At 41.7% G+C, this 21956-nt stretch overlaps 1 protein-coding gene across 4 annotated transcripts in view; it reads right to left on the reverse strand.

Annotated features, from left to right (window-relative positions):
• Positions 1-2101: 2101 nt before the first annotated feature.
• The window catches only part of LOC137233727 (serine proteinase stubble), a 44436-nt gene continuing 24581 nt past the window's right edge, over positions 2102-21956 (reverse strand). For all 4 annotated transcript variants that reach the window (XM_067757055.1, XM_067757063.1, XM_067757048.1 and 1 more), the window contains 5 exons: positions 10089-10184; positions 8554-10009; positions 8385-8495; positions 2536-2848; positions 2102-2471 (listed from right to left, as the gene is read on the reverse strand). In XM_067757055.1, the coding sequence (XP_067613156.1) occupies positions 2313-2471; positions 2536-2848; positions 8385-8495; positions 8554-10009; positions 10089-10184 (2135 nt within the window). In that variant the 3' untranslated portion in view covers positions 2102-2312. The remainder of the gene's footprint in view (positions 2472-2535; positions 2849-8384; positions 8496-8553; positions 10010-10088; positions 10185-21956) is intronic.

Genomic DNA, 21956 nt, shown 5'->3' on the forward strand with positions numbered 1-21956 from the left:
TGACCATTTTGCACGTATGCTTATGGAAACACCAACTTTTTCCAATTTAATTTTTGATATTGTAAAAGGCCGGAATACATATTAAATAAGTATAATAAATAGATTAAATATTTATAATCAGCACTTTTACATAATTATTTCGAATTATTTCCACAATTTTTCAAACTTTAATTAGGCGTTTTTGCATAAAATTGCAAACGGTCAAAAATTAGCGCACAAAAGTTTACTAGGCAACTCTGTCTAGTGAGAGAGCGATCAGCTGACACGTTCTTACGGAAAAAATCAAAATTGTTTTGATTTCTACGTTCCGGGCTACGTACGTACGGGCGTTGCACGTCGGTGAGTTTTCGTTTACATTGCACACTCATAACATAGGTCGTGTCAGCTGACACGTTTTTTCTACGTACGTTCGTGGGTAACTGCCGCATAACATGCCAACCTAATATAAACGCACGCAAGTAATTTTCTGTCAAAAATGTCTCATGCATATACAACTTGTATGAGAGCAACCCAAATTGAATTTGCTGCGTGAAAACCAGGGATGCACCTTAACGTTAAGCTAATCGTTTATCAAAAAATTTCCACCGTTTCCGTTGAAACACTTCGAAATATTATCGATAAAGAAATTATCAAGATAAATTGTATCTCGTTTTTAACCGAAACGAAAAGCTTTCGTTAACGTTAAAAACGTTAACAAAACCGTGATACTTTATGTTTGAATTGTGCTGGCAATGCTATAGCCATGGTGAAGCCGTAAGGTGGTAACAACGAGCGGACATACACACACAAACTCCATGTAATTTGTTTGTGTAATTCGTTGGTGGTAATGTCAAAAATACTCTGAGAAATGTTCGTACTGTCAAAATTCATGAGAAAAGTTGCAATCAGCTCGGCTAATGCTTTCACTTTTAATGACTCCGCCATCAATCAGCTTTGCCAGCATAGTTTGAAATTAATAATCAACATAAACGATTTAATTTCGTTGGGATATGGCAGAAAACGAAACAAAATCATTTCGTTAATTTGACGTTTTTAACGTTAATAAACGAAACGAAATGACTTTGTTTCGTTTATTAACGTTAATTATAGTAACGAAATGATATCGGTTCGTTGGTTAAGCATGCCTGGTGAAAACCTAACTCGATTTCCAATTTTTGTTCTGCGTGACATTTAGATTTGACGTTTGCACACATGATTTACATGGTCGCAACGCATGCTTATTTGGGTTAGGGCAAAAAACGCAGGTTGTTTGCGTGCGCTAAAGAAACGCAGTGCGGTTTTATTAGGTTGGCATGTAACCACGGCTTTATGCTTAAATTCCGGAACAGAGAATTAAAATATCTTAATATATCACACAACTAAATCTAAACGGACCTAAATTAAAAAATCGAGAGTTTTGAAACTTTGTATACTAATGGATTCGTCAACTCTAGTTGTGCGATTGGCAAAATCCACAGGGTTTAAGGATGAACGCAAGACTGCTTTTCATGTCTTCATAACTATGTTTCATATAGTGTGGGCCCGATACCGCTGCATACAACTCTTTGAGAAAAAGGCTTCCTGCGAAGACACCTGCAGTGGTATCACCACCTTAAGTGAAACTGTAAAGCTGGAAAAGTCCTGAAAAAGATCTATCAGCAAAGCTTGGTTTACTTAAGAGACCTGGCAACTTCTCGAAACGAAGACTTACTTTCCGGGCAATCTGGTTACTGTAACCGTGACCGTTTCTTCAACATAATATTCACCTCTACCGAAGTAAGGCCAAGAATCACAAAGGCAAGACGCAAATTGTTATGACAACTACGGTGAATAAAAGTTTCCAAATTGAAGCTGTTTGAGTTTTGCAGTTTTGTTATTACACCAGCTAAGGTGCTATTGATAGCTGTCTTAGGCTCAATTAATATTTCGTAGAACTGTTTCTCCGAGATCCGTCTCATCTGAATTTGAAGGCGCTCATGATTATGCACCGTATATCAAATAAAGGAATTCACTGAAGAAATTACGCGACAAGGGGTCACTCTGTCTGAAGGCCTGGTTAATTTTCAAATGACTAGGAGAGGTCATACCCAATTGCCACTGATCTGGTGGTGTTCTTCCAATTATATTACACATAATTTAACAATAATTTATTTATTATATACAAACATGGTAATGCTTTTTGGGATGATTAATAAATAGATTGGAACTAACGCGGCAAACATAAAAAACATTATATAGACTAGTGATTCGTATTTGAATTATATAAAAATATAAACTTTTTAAGAACTAAGTCAACATCTTCAATAACGACAGCAGTGAACTCGGCAACTAAATTAGTCGAGCGTATGATCCCGAATCCAATCCAAATATTGCGACACTCTCGTATAAACACCAGGATAGCCGGGTTCACCGCATTTGTTGCCAAACGACACCACGCCGAGTTGAATCCAATGTGAATCGTAACGCATCATAAGAGGACCACCAGAGTCACCCTGAAAGGATAAATAAATGCGAATAATTCAAAATTGAAGTGAAAGACTAAAAGCAAAAGTTTACCTGACACGCATCCACACCACCATCCGAGTAACCAGCGCATATGAAATTTTCATTGATAGGCTGGAAATAGGAACGATCGCAGTCCTCATTACGCCATATTGGCAGCTCAGCTTGACGTTGTGTCGTTGACTCTTTGCCGCCATAATAAGTAGTACCCCAACCGACAACAGTTGCGCGACGTCCTGGCAAACGTTCCTTAGGCGGAGCGCGTCCTGCACGCGGCAAACAAACGGGTATGACATATTTTGATTTACGCACTGGTTTATCGAGTACTATGATAGCGATGTCGTTGTAGAAACCGATGCGTGAAAAACTGTGACGAAATTAAAAAGATAATAAATAAGAAAGAAGGTGTTAGAAATGGATAAGTTTGTAGTAAAGTTGACAGATGACAGCATGATGTTATAAGGAAACAGTTTTGCCAAATGCGCAATCAGCTTCCTAAGGTCAGTCCGCTGACTGCCAAGTGTAAAAGCTTAATGCTTCAGCATAATACATCCCGCCCGTTTGGACCTGGTCTTTCGTGATGAACGGCATGAATGATAAGATGAAGCAAGGATGCGTTAAACGTCACCCCTTCTCCACCCGCCCCTAACCCATGTTGCAGCAAGAGTTGGTATATCACTGCACGGGTCAAAAGGACTTGAAGTCTTCTTAAGTCAGTTCGCAGTAGATAACGCCTTCGGACACAAATACTGCGACGACTGGCCGGGTAGAAGATACCCATCCTTGGACATAACAGATATTCACAGCTCGGAGCTGACCTTGGTTGACGGCCGACTTGCGTGTCGGGAGATTAGGATGCATTGAGCATAATTACTTATCGGTTGGGATTCGAGAGGTTGTGGAGCATAACGCTTTCAAGAGGCTGTCAGCAAAATTTTTGGCTTCTCTTAAACAATTATAAACCTCACGAAAGTGACCCAGAAGACTCTCCATGTTCATATCAAACAGTTCCCGCGACCTAGTATGTATCCGGCAAAGGATAACATCGTTGAGCCTCCTTTTATCTACATGAAGAAAACGGTTTATTTGATCTCAAAGTGCACTTTAACTACCGGCTTTGTAACCAGTACAAACGAGATATAATATGTTTAGCTCTTGGACCATAATTTTTCGGAACTAGTTCTCGTTTTAGTCCAGGAGTAGCCCCATACTCCAAGGAAACTCTAAAACATTATTTTTGGGCACTGGCCCAGGTTGTATATCATCGCATTTCCTCACTGCCGAAATGCCTTAGGGTGGACTTTCCCAATCAGTCCACAGCCTATGGTGTCCAACAAGTCCAATTCTGCTCTCAATTTGGACACCTATCAAACAGCTTTCGGCAGTGGAGTTGGTGGTATGCAACAAGAATGTCAATCTCCTACGATGAGCACCTTAGTTTTGTCAAATGCAATATGACTTCCGAACTGTAAGAAGCAGTCAAAGAGAAGGTGATCTATCAATCTGTGTAAGATCAACACCGATGCCGTCGTTCCTCCAACTCCGCTATGGGGACGTGATTCATCAGCTAACTGCTGCTATTGCTTAACCGCTACTTAACTGTTGCCCCCGACTGTACCATACTACCATACGCTTCCCAAGGCAGTCGGTTCTATGTACCGGAGCGACTCGGGTTTTTTCCCGACCAAGGACTGTCATTTCAGTGTGACCCCATTTAATTTGTTTCGTCCCTCCCACAAATTGTCATCCTCCCAGCAGCTCCTTGCAGCAGGACTGCTACATATTCTCTTACTCCGGGAAGGTATCGAACCCAATTCGGGTCCGTCTCCTGACCCTGGTCATGAGAAATGGTTTTGCTGCATCTGCCAGAAAAGAATCTTTTTAGGACGGTCATACTCTGTTCAGTGTGTCTCGTGCAAGGGATGGTTGCATCGGACAGGTTGTTCTGGGCTTGATCCCAAAACCCGACGTCCACGTAACTTTTATAAATCTTTTGTGGCTCCTTGCTGCTCACGCCCAAGGGCGTCCCGTAGTCTACGCCTAAGCGTATCCCCACTACCTTCCAGCAGCTTCGCTGCTCAGCAAGCCACAACAAGTACCCGCTGCTGCTCGCGCCCCACGGCGCCAACAACTCAAACAGCTGATACCACTCATAACTACTACCTTCGTAGTAGAGCTGGTAGCAATGCTGAGCATCAGCCCCTGCCCCCGTCTTCTTCTCCCCCTCTCTTTTCTGGCAGCAATCGTGCAGGTCAGGGAAACAGACTCTTAGTCCCTGCCTCCGTTTGCACCGTCTGCCAGCACAGAATATATAGGTTTGCGACATCCGCTCAATGCAGCTCCTGCCTTGGGTGGTGCCACTTTCCTAGATGTTCTGGTCTCCGCGACGGCAACCCCTCGACGGGTTTCATCGCGCCATGTTGCCAGGTCGCAAACCCAAATCATCCGGGTACCCCAATGCTTGCCCAAGGGCGCCCAGTCCCAAGGCCACAACAGCAATTGCGTCCTGGCCTTCCACAACCTAGGCGTAGTCACCCCTCACTTACCCCTAGAGTGGCGGCGTCACCCCTCATACACTTCAGAATTCTGCAGTTCAACTGTAATGGACTAACTGGGAAGATTACGGAGATAGTCGATTTCATGAAGCGGCACAACATCCGCATTGCTGCGATTCAAGAGACTAAACTCACAGCAAGATCTGCATTGCAGACCTGCTCTGGTTATAATGTCCACAGGAAAGACCGCGAGAGCGGAAATGGAGGCGGCCTCGCGTTTATCATACACCACTCTGTGCAATATCATATATTTGATCCTGGCATCGACCGCAGTCACAATCTCTTAGAACGTCAAGGCCTATCTGTCCGGTCAGGCGATGCAAATCTAGAAATCATCAACATCTACATCCCTCCTGTCACCTGTTGCCCCAGTGGATACCGCCCTAATATCGAGGCCTTACTCACTGGCAACAATCGCATTATCTTAGGCGATTTCAATGCTCATCACGACCTATGGCATTCAAACTTGCGGGCGGACAGTAGGGGTGAGATGTTGGCGGATCAAATAGACGAAACGACGTTCTGCACAATAAACGGAGACGCCCCCACACGTATGGTAGGAAGCTGTCATAGCTCGCCAGATATCTCAATCGTAAGCGCAGAACTCGTAAACTGCGTCAACTGGCAGCCGATGGTAACATTGGCATCCGACCACCTGCCTATACTTATTTCGTTCGAGCGTACCGCCGACTTCATCGTCACCGAAAAACGCACTTTCATAAACTTCAAAAAAGGAAAGTGGGAAGAATATAAATCTGCAACAGACAGCAGCTTTGCTGCCCTCCCTATCGCGACTGATGCCCGCCAAGGGGAGCGTGCCTTCCGTAAGGTCATTGAATCCGCCTCGGCACATTTCATTCCCGCCGGGAGAATTCCCGAAATCCGGCCCACTTCCCGGCGGAGGCCGCGAGCTTAGCGAGGGAACGCGACCTTATAAGACAGCTTGATCCAGGCGACCCCCAAATAAGGGATATAAACCAACGCATCAGATTGCTTGTGGACGAACACAAGCGGGCGAAATGGGAAGAGCACCTAAGAGGTTGTAACCTCTCTACCGGTGTAGGTAAACTTTGGTCCACCGTAAAGTCCCTATCGAATCCGACTAAGCACAAAGACAAAGTTTCCATCGCCTTTGGCGATAAGGTGCTGTCGGATGCGAAAAAATGCGCGAGCGCTTTCTGCCGACAATATATAATGCATCCTACGGTCGACAAAGATAGACGGAGAGCCAATAGACACGCACATAAACACAAACTCAGCGCGTCACCAATTACCATCACCGCTAGAGAGGTTGAGGACGCCATTGGTCGCGCTAAACCATCCAAAGCAGTGGGCCCAGACGGCATAGCCATGCCGATGCTTAAAAACCTAGGGAAAGAGGGTTTCAAATATTTAGCGCATGTCTTCAACCTGTCTCTTTCCACCTTTGTCATACCCGATAAATGGAAAATGGCCAAGGTGGTCCCGCTACTAAAGCCTGGGAAACCAGCTAACATAGGTGAGTCATATCGTCCGATATCTCTCCTATCGCCAGTGGCAAAGACGCTTGAAGCCATTTTGCTCCCTTATTTCCAAGCACATTTGCAGCTAGCCCCTCATCAGCATGGCTTCAGAAAACTCCATAGCACTACCTCCGCGCTAAATGTCATTGGCACCCAGATAAATTGCGGTTTGAATCAATATCCCCACCATAGAACAGTACTCGTAGCGTTAGACCTATCAAAAGCTTTTGATACGGTCAACCATGGCTCGTTACTGCAAGACCTGGAAGGGTCCACCCTTCCCCCATGTCTTAAAAGGTGGACCGCAAATTATCTGGGTGGTCGGCAGGCATCGGTGCAATTCAGAAACGAAACATCAAAACAAAGGAGAATTAAACAAGGGGTGCCACAGGGTGGTGTCCTATCCCCGCTTTTGTTTAATTTCTACATATCTAAGCTACCTTCACCACCGGAAGGAGTCACAATCGTTTCCTACGCCGATGACTGCAAAATAATGGCCACAGGCCCAGGCCCAAAGATCGATGAGCTATTCAATAAAATAAACGGCTATCTCCCTGATCTCTCCAGTTTTTTCGCCTCGCGAAACCTGGCATTGTCACCGACTAAATCTTCCGCGACCTTGTTTACAACATGGACGCCCCAAATGTCGACCATATTGAACATCCACGTCGATGGCACTACGATACCGACTGTCCTACACCCCAAAATCTTGGGTGTGACGTTTGATCAGGATCTACATTTTGGTGCGCACGCAACCGCAATTGTTCCAAGAATTCAGAGCCGTAATAAAATCCTCAAATCCCTTGCTGGCAGTACCTGGGGAAAAGATAAAGAAACGCTCTTGACCACATACAAAGCAATTAGCCAGCCGATTACGTGCTACGCGTCACCCATATGGTCGCCAAGCCTAAAAACCACCCACTAGAAGAAACTACAGGCCTGCCAAAATACTGCTCTCAGAATCGCCACGGGCTGTCTTCTTATGTCCCCAGAACACCATCTGCATAATGAGGCGAGAATACTCCCCATCAGGGAGAGAAATGAGATGCTGACCAAACAATTTCTGTTGAATACCCAGAAACCTGGGCATCCCAACAGACATCTGATTGACGAAACAGCACCGCCTAGGGGCCTAAGGAGTCATCTCCGTAAGCATTTTGAGGAAATACGGCACCTGAGAACCCAGCCGTATGAAGCGGAAAAACACAAGCAGGTCCTTGGTGAACTCCATAGACAGGCGTCGGACCTTTATGTCGGGAATTGCCCGGTGAATCCAGTACTTGAAGAAAAATATCCAGAACTCGCAGAAGAGGAACGCATACTCCCCAGGGAAACGCGTGTCACTCTTGCTCAACTTCGTTCTGGATACTGTAACAGGTTAAACTCTTACCTATCCAGAATCAACCCCGACATACAAAATTGTAATGTGGAACCAACGCCTCTAACACCCCTTTCCTTATGGTCCACCCCTGTTGAAAGGGAAATTTTCCTTGGACTCTCGTTAGAGGATATTGATGACAATTTGTGATCGGTCGCGGCTATTAGGTGGGGCGAGCATTGCTACAACAACAACAACAACAACAACCATACTCATCTGCTAGTCAATTTTTGCCGTCCCGAAGTTGCACCCCTGCTACGACCATTGCCCTGTCAGTATCATACCACCTCCACCGCTACCGCGACCTGTGGCCGCTCCTTCCCATACCTGCTGCTTACTACTGCCCTTGATTGCCCTTTGTTCTTCGGCTACTTCCGAGTTCGCATGCCCTATGGTCTTTCAGTCGGTGTAACAAAATTCCCAGGTACCTCAATATTTGCGAACTTTAGTTTGTTTTCCACAACTTACCGCTCATGTGCGCGCACTTCCTTCACAGCAAATGTAACTGGCGCAGAAGGTTCAGCATCGGTCGATAAATCGATATCACCCAAACGTACAGTAAATTGTCGCGCTGCAAAACTAAAATATGACACCGGCTTCAAAAGTATTCTAATGGTAAAAAAGTAAAATAGCTTACGGTTTCTGACGCGAATCTCTCGTACAATGCGCAGCTGTCAAAATATATTTGGAACCAATAAGCGAGCCACCACACCAGAATTCTGTACGTTTCGGACCATGCAAAAATATTGCCGCCATCCATGGCCATTGACCATTCGGTGCTTCAACTCCACCAACAATACGCCCCGAGGAATATTCCTGTTGTCCACACTCTTCTGGATCTACAATATTATTGTTGTCTAGCAGTTCTAACTCATTGCCCAGAGGGTTTGGTGTAGTCGTCGTTGTTGCGGTCGTTGTTGAGGGTTTCAACTGTGGTATTAACACCAAACTCGGCGATGATGCTGGACGTGGTGTAGTTGGACGTTTTGTTGCTATAACAGTAACTGGCGCTTTTGTAGTCAGTTTTAGTGGACGTTGTGTAGTGAGCACAGTTGAAGACTCTGGCAATGGACAACAGACCCCGGGCACAAAAAGGCTTTTAAAGCACAAAGATTCACGTAAGCTGCTTAAGTTCAATAATAAAGCGGGACAGCTACTCAAATCTTCGCATCGGCCAGGACGCCCGTTGGGTGTTTTGCAATAATTTTCGGCGTCTTTACCGATCACATCTTCTGTAGTCCCTGGCAACTGATCAACACGATCTATTGAGTGTGTGGTTGTCGGGTGGGTAGTCGTGCTTGGTCGCATTGTGGTGGGTAGTTTGTTTAGTTGTTGCGTTTGATTACTCGCACCCGTTTCAGGTTTCTTAACTTTATTCCGATTCTTCTTCTTTTTCTTCTTCTTCTTAGTATCTTTGGTTTCAACGAACATGGTATTCGCTGGCGTTTGCATGTCTCCCTCGCGCTTAACTAACGTTTGTACATTGGTAATTTTTTGCTCTTTTACGAGATTACTCTCATGTGACAGTGGCGCAAGTATTTTAGCTGTCGGATTTACGTCACTAAATTTTCTAGATGGCGCTGCCGTCGTTGTACTAGTAGTCGTTATAGCGCTTGTTGTACTAATCCCACTAACAGTACTAGAGGCAATATTCACCTCATTTCCAACACCAGACGCTTGATACGTTTCAGGTTTGGGTTCATGCTGCCCACCGCGCGTTATATCCACCAACAAATGTCCCATTGTATTAAGTGCGCCCAAAGTTTCCGAGATGCGATTGAATGCCGATTGAGAGAGTAGGCGCGGAATATTTTCATGACTACTACTATCTGTGCTACTGCTCTCTTCATCATCGCTGTCGTCATAGTACTCTTCTTCATCATCATCGTCGTCATCCTCCGAGTCGGCGTCTCTACTTTCAGATTCCGAATCAGCATCTGATTCTGAATCTAAAGATGATGACTCTCCGCCAGCTTTCAGGCGATTATTTTGTTTTACTTTATTTGTTTCCACACGTCCAACTCGTCTCGAATTTTCAGCAATCACGTATCCTTTGGAGAATGGTGAGTCCGATTGCGACTGAAAAAAAGACGCTGCCTTAAAAGTAGATGTGAATCCAAACTGTATACTAAACTAAAAGACTTTAGGCTATTTTACTATGAATGAACTTACATGGGTCGTTTGTCAAGTGCCTTGGCTCGTAATCATCATCTGAGTCGACGCTGGCCGCTTGTGCATAATACTGAGAGAGAACTGTGACTGAGAGTACTGTAAAGGAGAGAAAAAATGGCATTAGGTCTTGTGCGTGTTTCGCAAGAGTTACGATAATAATATTAATGGTGCTCTCTGAACTCATGGCAACCCGGGGTATACAAGGTGGCCGATAGTGAAAGACTTGTGGTCTGTCAGCTACAAATATTATTACAGGATACAAGTAAGCAATAAATAATTAAAAGCGGCGAGAGAGGAGGGCCACGGTGGCAAGAAAAATGGATGCCACCATAATATTCCTATACCATCCTCGAAATTGCGCCGCATAAGAATCTCATGACGATGCTCTTTATGGGAAAGTATGCTGACGGTGATGATATTAACCCATCTCAGGGTAATAGCTGGTCGAAATTGCTGTGGTGTTAATATTCCATCATTTCCGCCTTTTTAAAACCGTGGAAGCTAAGGCACCTTTAAATTGGCGGTGCAGACGCGGCTGAGGAAACTTTATACTCAGGCCGAGTTCTGGACCTCCTTAGTGACTGTAAAATGGCAAAAAGGTTGCTCCAGCACAACCGGTACGCTTTAATGGTGAAAATCAGGGGCTGTATTCACTAAGTGTGAGTCTTGAAATGTACATTATTTTTTTATACCAAATTATATGAAGAAAAAGTGTACATTTTAAAACTCATACATACTAATACATCCCCAGAACCAATATGGCAAATTTAGTAGACTTGTAGAAGTGCATAGACTCTTTGACAGCCAACAACGGAAAATGCCTCTACGTGCCAGGCACCAACTCAAAAGTGGCTACGAGGCCAAAAATAAACGATACGATGGACCCAAAAACCCTTGCCATAGGATGCTTGGTTTATCTGTGCGCGTCGGAAGCCAATGAGTCCAAGAATAAGACCCAATAATTTACTGAAGTAGCTTCTCTTTAAAAGATCATCAAAATGAGGGCTCAAAGAAAAGGCTATAAGAAGCTCTAGGCGGCGATTCGAAGCTAGTTGGCTTGACATTACCGGAACTGGGATATGAAAATCATGTTGCAGCAGCAAAATGACCTTTAAAAACATCAGTTTGAGAGGCTGTCGAAACACAACAGCTATCCAAATGGATAAAGTTGGAGATGCTGGACTGGCTTATTGGTTCTGAAGCCGAACAGGTTTCCGAAATGAGCAGCTCTTCCTACCTTTCTTATCTGAATACCTGAGAGGAGGGGGCAATATGTGATATCGAATTCTTAAAAAAGGACTTTTTTACCTGGATCGAGTCCCATTTAGCATCAAGCAACAGACGGATATAAAACATTAATGAAGCGGCCTTGGATATAGACATTGAAGGGAAGATTTCAAAAGCCACAACAGCATTTGTGTTTGTTAGAAGGATGGGACAAATTATCACGTAATTTCAGCATGTACTGACAAGGCAAAATTCTGCCTGCGTGAGTCGCATAAATGATTGTTAGCTGATAAGCAGCTAGATTAAATTATCCTTGAACACAGTGCCATCAGTGAATCTTAAAAGGTAAGAATATAATGGTAATTTTGATGATACTGTTGCTGCTGAGGTTTGGATTGTGGACGCTGCAAAACAGTCAGTTGTTTAAAGTCCAAAGGTAACTGGTCAAGGAACATGTTCGCTTAGTGCGTCATCTTGAACGACCTAAGTATACATAACTGTTACTTACTTTATTCAGCTGTTTAACATTGTACATTGCATTGTTTTTCCAAGCTGTTCGATATGAATTTTGCAGCTAAGCTAACTCGACGTCCAAATACTTGCGCAGATAGAGGGAGTGCAGCACCATTTGGAGTGGGTCTAACACAGCAATAATCTCGCATAGCACAGCATCTAAAATTGTGTTAGAGTGTAAGCAATTTCTGGACAGAATCAGGTCGGTGAAAGGCATACAACTATACTGGGTTCCAGGTCATATGGGCATAGATGGGAATGAAATAACGGATGAATTAGTTGTAAAGGGCGCATCCCTCGAAGCTTGCTCCGTAGCCGTCCCAATCATATTGGGGGACATTAAGAGAATTCGAGAGTTGCAAATGATCAACCAAGCGGGAAAGGCGTGGGTCCAAGCGCGGGGCTGTAAACCTTAGACTACCAAAGTTGCATTGAAAAAAGAAAGACTGTAGACTCAGACGGGTATTCTGACTGGAAACTGCCTTCAGGCGTCACATGCCTTTAAATTAGGCTTGGTCACTGACAGCAGATGTAAAAAGCGCAGGTTGGAAGAGAAAACGATCAAACACTATGAAGCTGTCAGATCTAGAAGCAGCAAGTGGCATAGGTCCTAGAAGTCTTTTAGTTTTTGCCAAGAGGACGGAGTTATTTTATAAAATAGGTCTTGGTTTTTGATAGAATTTTCAGTTTGGTCATTAAATAAACTTCTGTAACACTACGGACTCATTCAGTCTATGCGAGGCCCTCATGGACCGGCCAGTTCAACCTAACCTAACCTAACACATAAACTTTTCCTCCACAGAAGCAGAAGGAGAACTCCTTCTTGCTGCAATGTTGCGACGGGTAGTTGTTACTGAAGCTTGTAAATTTGTGTTATCTTTTCTTTGGCATTGCTTGCGACTATTTGCAGACATGGTTGTATATAACAGCTCGCTCTGTTCCAGAAAGGTTGACAGAGTCTATTTTTTTTAATGTATGGACCTTTCTACCTCTTAGTTCTTGAATGACAGTTGATGTTGATCTGTCCTTCACGTACGAGACAGAATCAGTTTGGATCCATTTGGGGCTGCCCTTCTGTGGATATCCAAACGAAAAATGACACTGAAGATGACACATCGCAGAAACAAGGGATAACGGTTCCAATATAAATTAATTATGTTCTTTGTCGAAAAGTTAACAGAACAAAATCATATCCAAAAGCCTTTCAAAGACTTTCATCCTTAAGGAGTTAAGGCCTATGGATCTGTTGTCGCTAGTATTTTCGTGAAACATGTATGAAGATGACTCCAACTCTTCTCCAGATTTGAGTACAATGGGCTAGTGTGATTCCCGTTCTATAAACTTTTCACTTTCTACAGTCATCTCAGGTACATAATATATGGTAAACGGAGTTTTTAATTTGTTTGCAGCAAATTTTCACGAAAACGAAAGTGGAAGTGGGAGTAATAAACAACATTTAATTTACAACAAACATTTCAGTGTCACATTTACTTCCGAAATCAGAGACGTCACCTTACCATTGCCTTAACTGGCACTAAGATGGTATGAAATTCCATTGCTGTAATCATTTCACGCTTACCGCCTGCAGTCTAGCCAACTACATACATACATACCATATTCATCAGCGGTCTCATTGCGGTTGGGAAAACTCGTTCATAAGAGATCTTGCAAGTTAACATTAAGGCCCGGTTTTTCTGTACAAGTTGAACTCAGTTTGTCAGCTAAACTACGCTTAAACTTATTCTGCAGTTTTTCAGTCTAATTTAATTGAAGTTTAAGCTGAGCTTAAGCGGCCGATCTGACAGGGTTATCTCTAGTTAACCTATCGGGTGGCCACCATGGTATGATGGTAGTGTGCTCCGCCTACCACACCGAATGCCCTGGGTTCACACACCAGCAAAGCAACATCAAAATTTTAGAAATAAGGTTTTTCAATTAGAAGAAAATTTGTCTAAGCGGGGTCGCACCTCGGCAGTGTTTGGCAAGCACTCCGAGTGTATTTCCGCCATGAAAAGCTCTCAGTGAAAACTCATATATTCTGAGTCGGGATAAAACAAGTAGGTCCCGTCCCGCAAATTTGTAGAAAAATTAAAAAGGCGCACGACGCAAATTGGAAGAGAAGCTCGGCCCAAAATCTCTTCGGAGGTTGTAGCGCCTTACATTTTATTAATTTTTTTTATTTATTTAACCTATGGGTGATTTGTCGTTCGAAATGGCGCCGAATATACCCAACCAGCATTTGGGCTTGAGTAGCATTAGAGCTCATGTTGATTAATATTAGGGCTGTGAACTGCATCCGGATTTTTCAACTATCCGGATACACCGGATAGCTAAGCAAATAATCCGGTTATCCGGATATCCGGATACGTAAACGGAAAATCCGGATATCCGTATGTCCGGATACTGGAATATAAAAGTGGAATATTTGCATATCAGAATTGGACGAAGCAAACATCGAAAAATTATTCACAAAATATGTTTGTAGATTAATAAATTAATGTCAAAAATGCAAAAGCTACAATTTTACAAACATCAACAATTTTACAAAGCGTCAATTTAGACTAATAGTGAGTGCTAAAATGGTCAGCAAGATTTGGGATCATTTCCAAAAAAGTGAAAATAACAGAGCCATTTGTTTATATTGGGAAAAAAGCTGCAAAACAAAAGACCGACATCAAGTCTATGGTGCCACTATCGGTTTTTCTATCTTCAAGAGAATGGTATGGACGCAGCTTTTCTCTCTAAATCTGCGCCAGAATATAAGCCGATAAATAAATAAAATAATAAAAAATAATGATATATAAATCCGGATATCCGATAGTTTCGCAAACGAATATTAACCGGATATCCATGCCGTCCGGATGTTATTCGTGTCACCGCATATCCATATGGATATCCGGATATTCGAATATGCGAATAGTCCCAGCCCTAATTAATATCATACTTCTAAAATCTCAAGAGTTGTTACGAAACAGTGGCTAAACTTGAGAATCTTAACAAAAGAGGGATTTTTTTATAAAGCAAAAAATGTTTTTACTTAAGTTGAAAAAATTATCGCTCCCAACTTGTGTTTCTTTGACTTGTTTCAAGTGAAAGATTCCAATACTACAGTATTTTCACGAAAATAAAATAAAATATATATAATTTTTTTTTCATAAATTACGCTTCATTACTGCTATCAATTAGGTGTTTAATTCTCACAATAAATAGATGTTGCCTTTGGTGGTCCCACCTTGGAGATTTGTTTGTCAACTTAACCTCAACGCGATATCCAATGTAGGATATCAACTGGAGAAACATGTCCAATATTCTTTTGAGAACTGTACATATCTCAAAATCTCTCAAAGCACACTGGTCGGTCTTATATGGAGTTAGTGGCCAAAAATATTTCCAGTAGAGATATAAACGTGAAACTTTGGTCACGGCTTTACAAATATGTGAGAATTATTTTTTCACAAAGTTGGTGCGGGTGATACCACAACCACCCACTCTCACCTCATGCATACAAAAAGTAAGTAGATATGGGGGGAAAGTGGTAAGATTTGTCTATCGCAAGTACAATGTTTAATAGGATTAAATAAAGAAATTAAAGTTATAAAAAAAATCTTGCATATATAACAACAAAACAACAAACACACACAAAAGTTTACAAATGCATATCGTCGACTGGATAAAATACTGTCGTATGTTACATGAGGAAACATATAACATACGACAATAATTTATCCGAGTGACGCTATCAGAAAACTGTCGCAAAACATAGTTAGTGGCAGAAAGTGGCAGCTGATATTAACACTTTAGAATCTTAAAATTTTGACTAATAATAAGATATAAGTCCCAACGTGAGGTACGGCGAGGAACCCAACTAAACCTTTAAATTTGAAATTTAAATATTTGTGCAAATAAACACTAATAAAGGCACTGGTGAAATTTTAATAACAAAAAAACAAAAACACAACAAGCTAAAGACTGAAATTATTTTAAAATGAATAAAATGAAATACCTTTGACTTCAAAATTAATTTTTATTTATTTCAATACAATGATGTTTTATGTATTTTTCAATAGCTTAAACTTGCACTTTATTTTTAACTTGCTCACACTGCAAAAACCAACCCATACCACAACCTCACTTTTGAAGCTATTCTTAAAGAGTAGAGTTCTATTATAACAAAAACAAATATACCTTTTAAAAGACTGTTCTAATAAGAGATACTAACGACACATTTGGTGACAAACTTTTCACTTTGATTTTTTTATTTTTGGCATATGGAACTGTGCAAAGGTTGGATAATAATTTGAAAATACTAATGACACTGGAGATCACCTCGAGAACTATAAATTTTACAACATTTCTCAAGGTTGGATAGTGATTGGAGAATGAAGTTGGATATCACCTCAGGAACTAGATATATATTTCGCTGGAGAAACATCTTTTAAATGTTTGTTGGGTAAACAATATCCAGTTGTCGTATCTACAAATTATATAGATAATAAAATACCAATGTTGCCGTATAAAAAGGCTACCCCCAAGACTGCATTAAACTGTGACTGAAAAACTACTCAGTTGTTTAACTGGAGTTTAAATTTGACTAGAGTTTAAGCAAACCTAGTTTAAGCTAAGCTTAACCAACTAATGAAAAACCGGGCCCAAGTCACTCTATGTGAGCATTTAGTTGTAGCAGATGCTTGAATGATTTGCTGGTTTTTTCGCTGTTTGTTGTAATGATTACATAATATGAGGATTTACCTACCATTGTAGCAATAATCCGGGCAATTAAACATGCTGAGACAACCGAGGGAGCAGGGAACGTAAGAGTAACAACTTTAAAAACAAAACTTATATTTTTCCGCACATAGGTTTCTTTAAACGGCCAAGAGTTAAGTAGTGGAAACACGATTCGTGAGTGAGATGATTAATATAGGTACCACACAAGTAGACGTTATACCTCTGCTACTTTGTGTAATGAGTGTTACCCATCTCGACTCACAGAGGTTTAGGGTATAAAAATATTTCAGATGCATTTCAATGTCCGTTCCGCATTCAAATGTGCATTTTCCTCGGAGAGTAGATGATTGTGGCTTCACTCCGAGGGAAGCACTCATAACTATGTTGCATTTACCACCGCTACAGTTCTCTTCATGGCTCCCACGCATAACTTAAGCTCCACATAAAAAAATTAAGCTCAGCTGCTCTGTCATGTGGGGACACATCTGTAAGCACCAGCTGTTTGATCTGAAGAAACATGAAGAGACTCCAAAACTGAATCACTTATGGTGAACCCTGTTTTCAGAGTCATGTTCCAAATTTTCTTCTGGCTCAACTCCATTCTTGACACTGTACCAAGTTGGGTTGAACTCTTTCTTATCCAGAAGAAACCACTGTATGCACTATGTCCTTACATGTTACAAACAGTTTTTTATTTGTCAGAGACTGTGTTACAGTGTGGGCAATCCTTAGAAAAATTCGGGATAGGGGGAAGTATACATATCTATTCGTCCCTGGGCATAATGGAATAGATGACCAGGCGGATGAGCTGGTTAAAAATGGTGCATCCCTCTAGGCTTTTCCCGTGCCAATCGGGTTGCGCTAGATTAAAAGACGCCGACAGTTGCACATGATCCACCTAGTACCGGGATTTCGACAGTAGAACAACAATATTACTTGTATCACTAAAAGTAGAGGGCTGTAGGCTCATGATAGGCCATCTGATTGGACACTGACTTCTGGCATCATATGCTTTCAAATTAAACGTCGGCAGTGATAGAATTTTAAGAAGTGCGGGTGGCAAGAGGACGGTTAGGTTAGGTTAAACTGGCCTGTAAATAAATACCCCATATACGCTAAATGTATCCACAGTGTTACCATAATTTGTTTGACGACCAAATGGAAAACCCCCAATTAGGTACCACGACTTATGTTATAGAATAACTCAGTCGTTTTAGCGAATATTCGAAGCTTTCTTGGACCTTCAGATCTGGCAACTCTGCCACCACTAGTAGCTGTAGCTTTGACCACGCGAGCGCAAGGTACGAACACAGAACGAGCTCAAACGTTTCGTCCTGCAGCTCGCATCCTACACCTGCTGTTACTGATGATGCCTCACTTTACATGTAACGCCAGATGGTAGTTTCCAGTTAGTATGCCCATCTCTTTTGAAGATGTGAGCAACTTTGTGCGTCTAATGTCGAAGAATTTGCACATGCTCTTAGAAAGTTTGGATCTGCGCGCATCTATTCACGCTTTTACTTCTTAATGGATCAACTCCTTTCTCCTTTTGATTTCTCCTAAACGTATTGGGACGTCTATCGTTGATACGCCGAGTGCTGTGCCCTCCTTTGTCAAGTCATCTGTCTTTTCGTTACCTTCTATGCCTTTTTGCCCGGGGACCCAGTATATATGTATGGTCCGCGTCGAAGTCTCTTCAATTCTTCTCTGCATTCCACGCCCTTCTTGATGAGGTACTATGTGAGTTTATTGCTTTAATCATCGCTTGACTATCAATATACATATATATTTCACGGCTACAAATGAAATAGTCTTAGCCATAGGAGGCTATCAAATAAAATCCAAGCCTTACTTGTACTATTAAGGAGTAAACATTGACTCTAAATTTACTTTTAAGGAGTACTTCAAGACGGTGGAAGAGAAAATTTTCAAAGTTGGTGGAACCATAATGCGAATAATGGCCAACATCGGCGGCCCAGGCGAAACTACACGACGCGATTGCAGCTCAAGCATGTTTTTTCCAGAACTTCTGCTGTCTTCTTCACGCCTACAATTTCTGCCTAAAAGACACTACAGTGTGCTGTAGGATAGTCTGTAAGGTCTACTTATTTCTAGGTTGACACAGTGAACATCGGAAATGAGCCGTGCCGTTAATTTGAAGGCATCGGTATCATGTGTATTCTGTAATTTTCGCTTCCTTGCCCCAAACCCTCCAACTCTATGGTGGTCTCAAAGTCTCTTTCGAAACTCAGGCAAGGAGCCATGTAGTCTGCTCGCCCTACAGTAGATGATGCTATATTGCTATGGCCATACGGCTTTGCTACCTGCAGGCGGGGTATGCAGAATGGCATGCCATGCCATTATGCTAATCACTGTTAATCTGCAAAACCCCTCTTGTCCTTTGACAGAAGTACTTTTTTGTGTGGCTGCTCACCAAACAAGGATCCCATAGTAGATTATGGGAGAAAAAGTACATGTATACAGCGTCGCGGAGGCTTTCCTCACTCTTTCTCCCATATAGTATAGTTCCTAGATGTTTTGGTATGTACCTTACTGTAGGCTAAACCCTCCCAAATCAGGCCTAACACAATTGAGAGCCTTATATTTCCTAGTAAATAATACAAGATACAGATAATACCGACTCCTGATGTCCAATCATGTACATCCCGAAGCGCCTGGTGTATCAGTAAGCTTTAAAGAGCTAAATGTAAGAAGTTTCTTTAAAGAAAGTTGTATTCCAATACGTTCAGTAGTGTCCGAGATAACTTCTTTTCAGCAGTGACTTGCAATTGGGTATTAAATTACAAAACAGCAATTAACAAAATTGTATAGCTGCAAAAGTTGAATACCACAAATACATGCGATATTTATGTGTAAATTGTAAGCAGAGTAAAAAATAAAGGTGTTGCAAGCAACTACGCCTCTTTGGGCATGCGTAAACTTCCAGTGCCAAATTTTATGTGTAACAGATGTATGCGATATGATCTGTTGCTCAAGCAAACCGACTACCATAAAATTTACATCGAAAATGCGGAACTAAAAAGGAGTTTGAGTGTAACAACAACAAGTTGCAAAATATTAACAACAGAAAATTATTGAAAGTATTTTTTCGGTGATTAAGTAATAAAATGCGTAACTAGGCAGCCATGTAATTGCATACCACTTACAGAGTAAACGGTGTAAAAGGTGCTGCTGGCGTTATGTCATGATACGTTTGCTTACTGGGCGGATAATGAGGGAATGGCAGTTTCATGCATTTATGATTTGGTTAAAATGACGTCACAAGGCTACCACACAAATATGTAGTTTGGGATTGCTGTAATAGGGAAATGTATTAACACATTTTGTTTCTCTTCTTCTTGCTCAACATGTATAGGAAGAAGAATCCACTGAATTTCAAAAGTCCTCTCCAGCGATATGATATACACTTTCACTTTCTTCATCTATAACATGGAATGTCTTCAGTCAATTTCTAACTCTCATTTAAGTATTTTTCGAAACATGGATGCACTCGTGAAGTTCGATGTGTAAACGCACATACGTCTAAAAACTGAAATTTTAAATTTACTAGCGCTCGCTCAAAGATTTAAGTTAAACCACAATAGAGGTAGCCTTAGGTTAGGTTAGGTTGAACTGGCCTGTCCATGAGGACCTCACATAGACTCAATGAGTCCGTAGTGCTTCCAGAAGTTTATATAACGACCAAACTGAAAAACCCTATCAAAACCCAGGACCAATGTTATCAAAAAACTGTGTCCTCTTGGCAAAAGCTAGAAGGCTTCTAAGACCTTTGCTACTTGCTTCTTCTACATCTAAAAGCTGTATCACTCCTAATAGCTGGAGTCTAATTTGAAGGCATATGACGCCAGAATGCAGTGTTCAGTCAGAATACCCGTCATGAGTCTACAGTCCTCTCTTTTTAATGATAGAAGCATCTTTGTTAGGCTAAGGCTGTAAGACCTACACATAATCTTCGATACTTTACAGCCCCGCGCTTGAACCCACGCCTTTCCCGCTTGATCGATCATGTGCACCTCTCGCCCTTTCTTAATCTCGCCAAATCTGATTGGGACGTCTACGGAGCAAGCTTCAAGGGATGCGCCCTTTTTAGCTAGTTCATCCGCTCTTTCATTGCCATATATTCCCTGGAACACAGTATAGATGTATGCTTCACGATTCTTTCCAGGCATTGCTTGCACTCTAACACACTTTTAGAGAGGTGGCCTTAACAGAAACAAAAAATGTCGGACCTTTCGAAAAGACCTTCTTATCAGAATTAGCGATACCGAAAAGTTATCGTTTAAATTTCGATTTATTATCGATGGTGAACTGTTATTTATTTATTTTTTTATTTATTTATTATTTAAAGTAGACGATGGTCGAGTAATCGGTTTTTTATCGGTTTATTATCGCCGAATCATCGGCTTTTCTTTATTCTTATCGGCTTAATATCGATGGATTACAAATGTGCCGTCGAGTTCATACTGAAGTTTTATCGGTACATATTTCATCAGCCGTAATTCATCTCTAGCTAATCGATAACATGCCGATAACAAACTGGTAAAAATTCTACATAAAATTGATTACTCTTCGATATCAAATCCATAACTTTTTGATAACTTTTCGATAACAAGCCGACAACTTTCCAATAACAAATTGATAACACGCTATCGAAACTCCAATAACAAATCACTAACATTCCGATAACAAATCGCAAGTTTGTTACGGTCTGCTGCTACGGTCTACGGCTACGACCCACTTGGGAGCGTGTTCACGGGAACACACCTAGCGATGTGAAAGGGTTGCGATGAAAAATATCGAAAAAGAAGGGAACAGACAGACCGGCCATGACTAGAAGACGGAAAAAAAAGAAAAAAAAAGGAAGAAAAAACCACCACGAGTTTCCGAGGAAGAAAAAACTTCCTTTTCCTTTTTGCTGGCGGTCTGAAGCGGTAGAGCACACAACCCTCGTGACCAAAAAGTGGTCAAGTGAAAAATTACAGGATACTTAAGTGCATCCACATATAGTTGGTGGAACTGACGAGCGCGTTCTCAAATACAGATAGTTCACCATCAAAATTTGGGCGGTTTATAGAATCGTAAAACACTCCTCTACATATGTTCATCGTATTTTCGGAATTCCTCAAAGCCGTGCTTATATACATAGCCAAATTTTGAAAGGCTAAGGAGCTACATACGGGAAGTTTACATTTTAACGTTTTAACCCGAAAATTGTCTCCGAAATGAGTGAATTCAATTAAAAACGAAGTAAGCTAGCCGGTGGCCACGTTGAGACCGTTTTAACCTACTCTCAGGACGTGCTAAATTCCCGAACATCGTGAATACTAATAAATAGTAATTGGAAGGCATCGGCGTTGCCTTCTCCGCGTATGCGAGGAG

This window comes from Eurosta solidaginis, chromosome 1 (assembly GCF_040869045.1).
Source record: "Eurosta solidaginis isolate ZX-2024a chromosome 1, ASM4086904v1, whole genome shotgun sequence".
NCBI classification, from domain to species: Eukaryota; Metazoa; Arthropoda; class Insecta; order Diptera; family Tephritidae; genus Eurosta; species Eurosta solidaginis.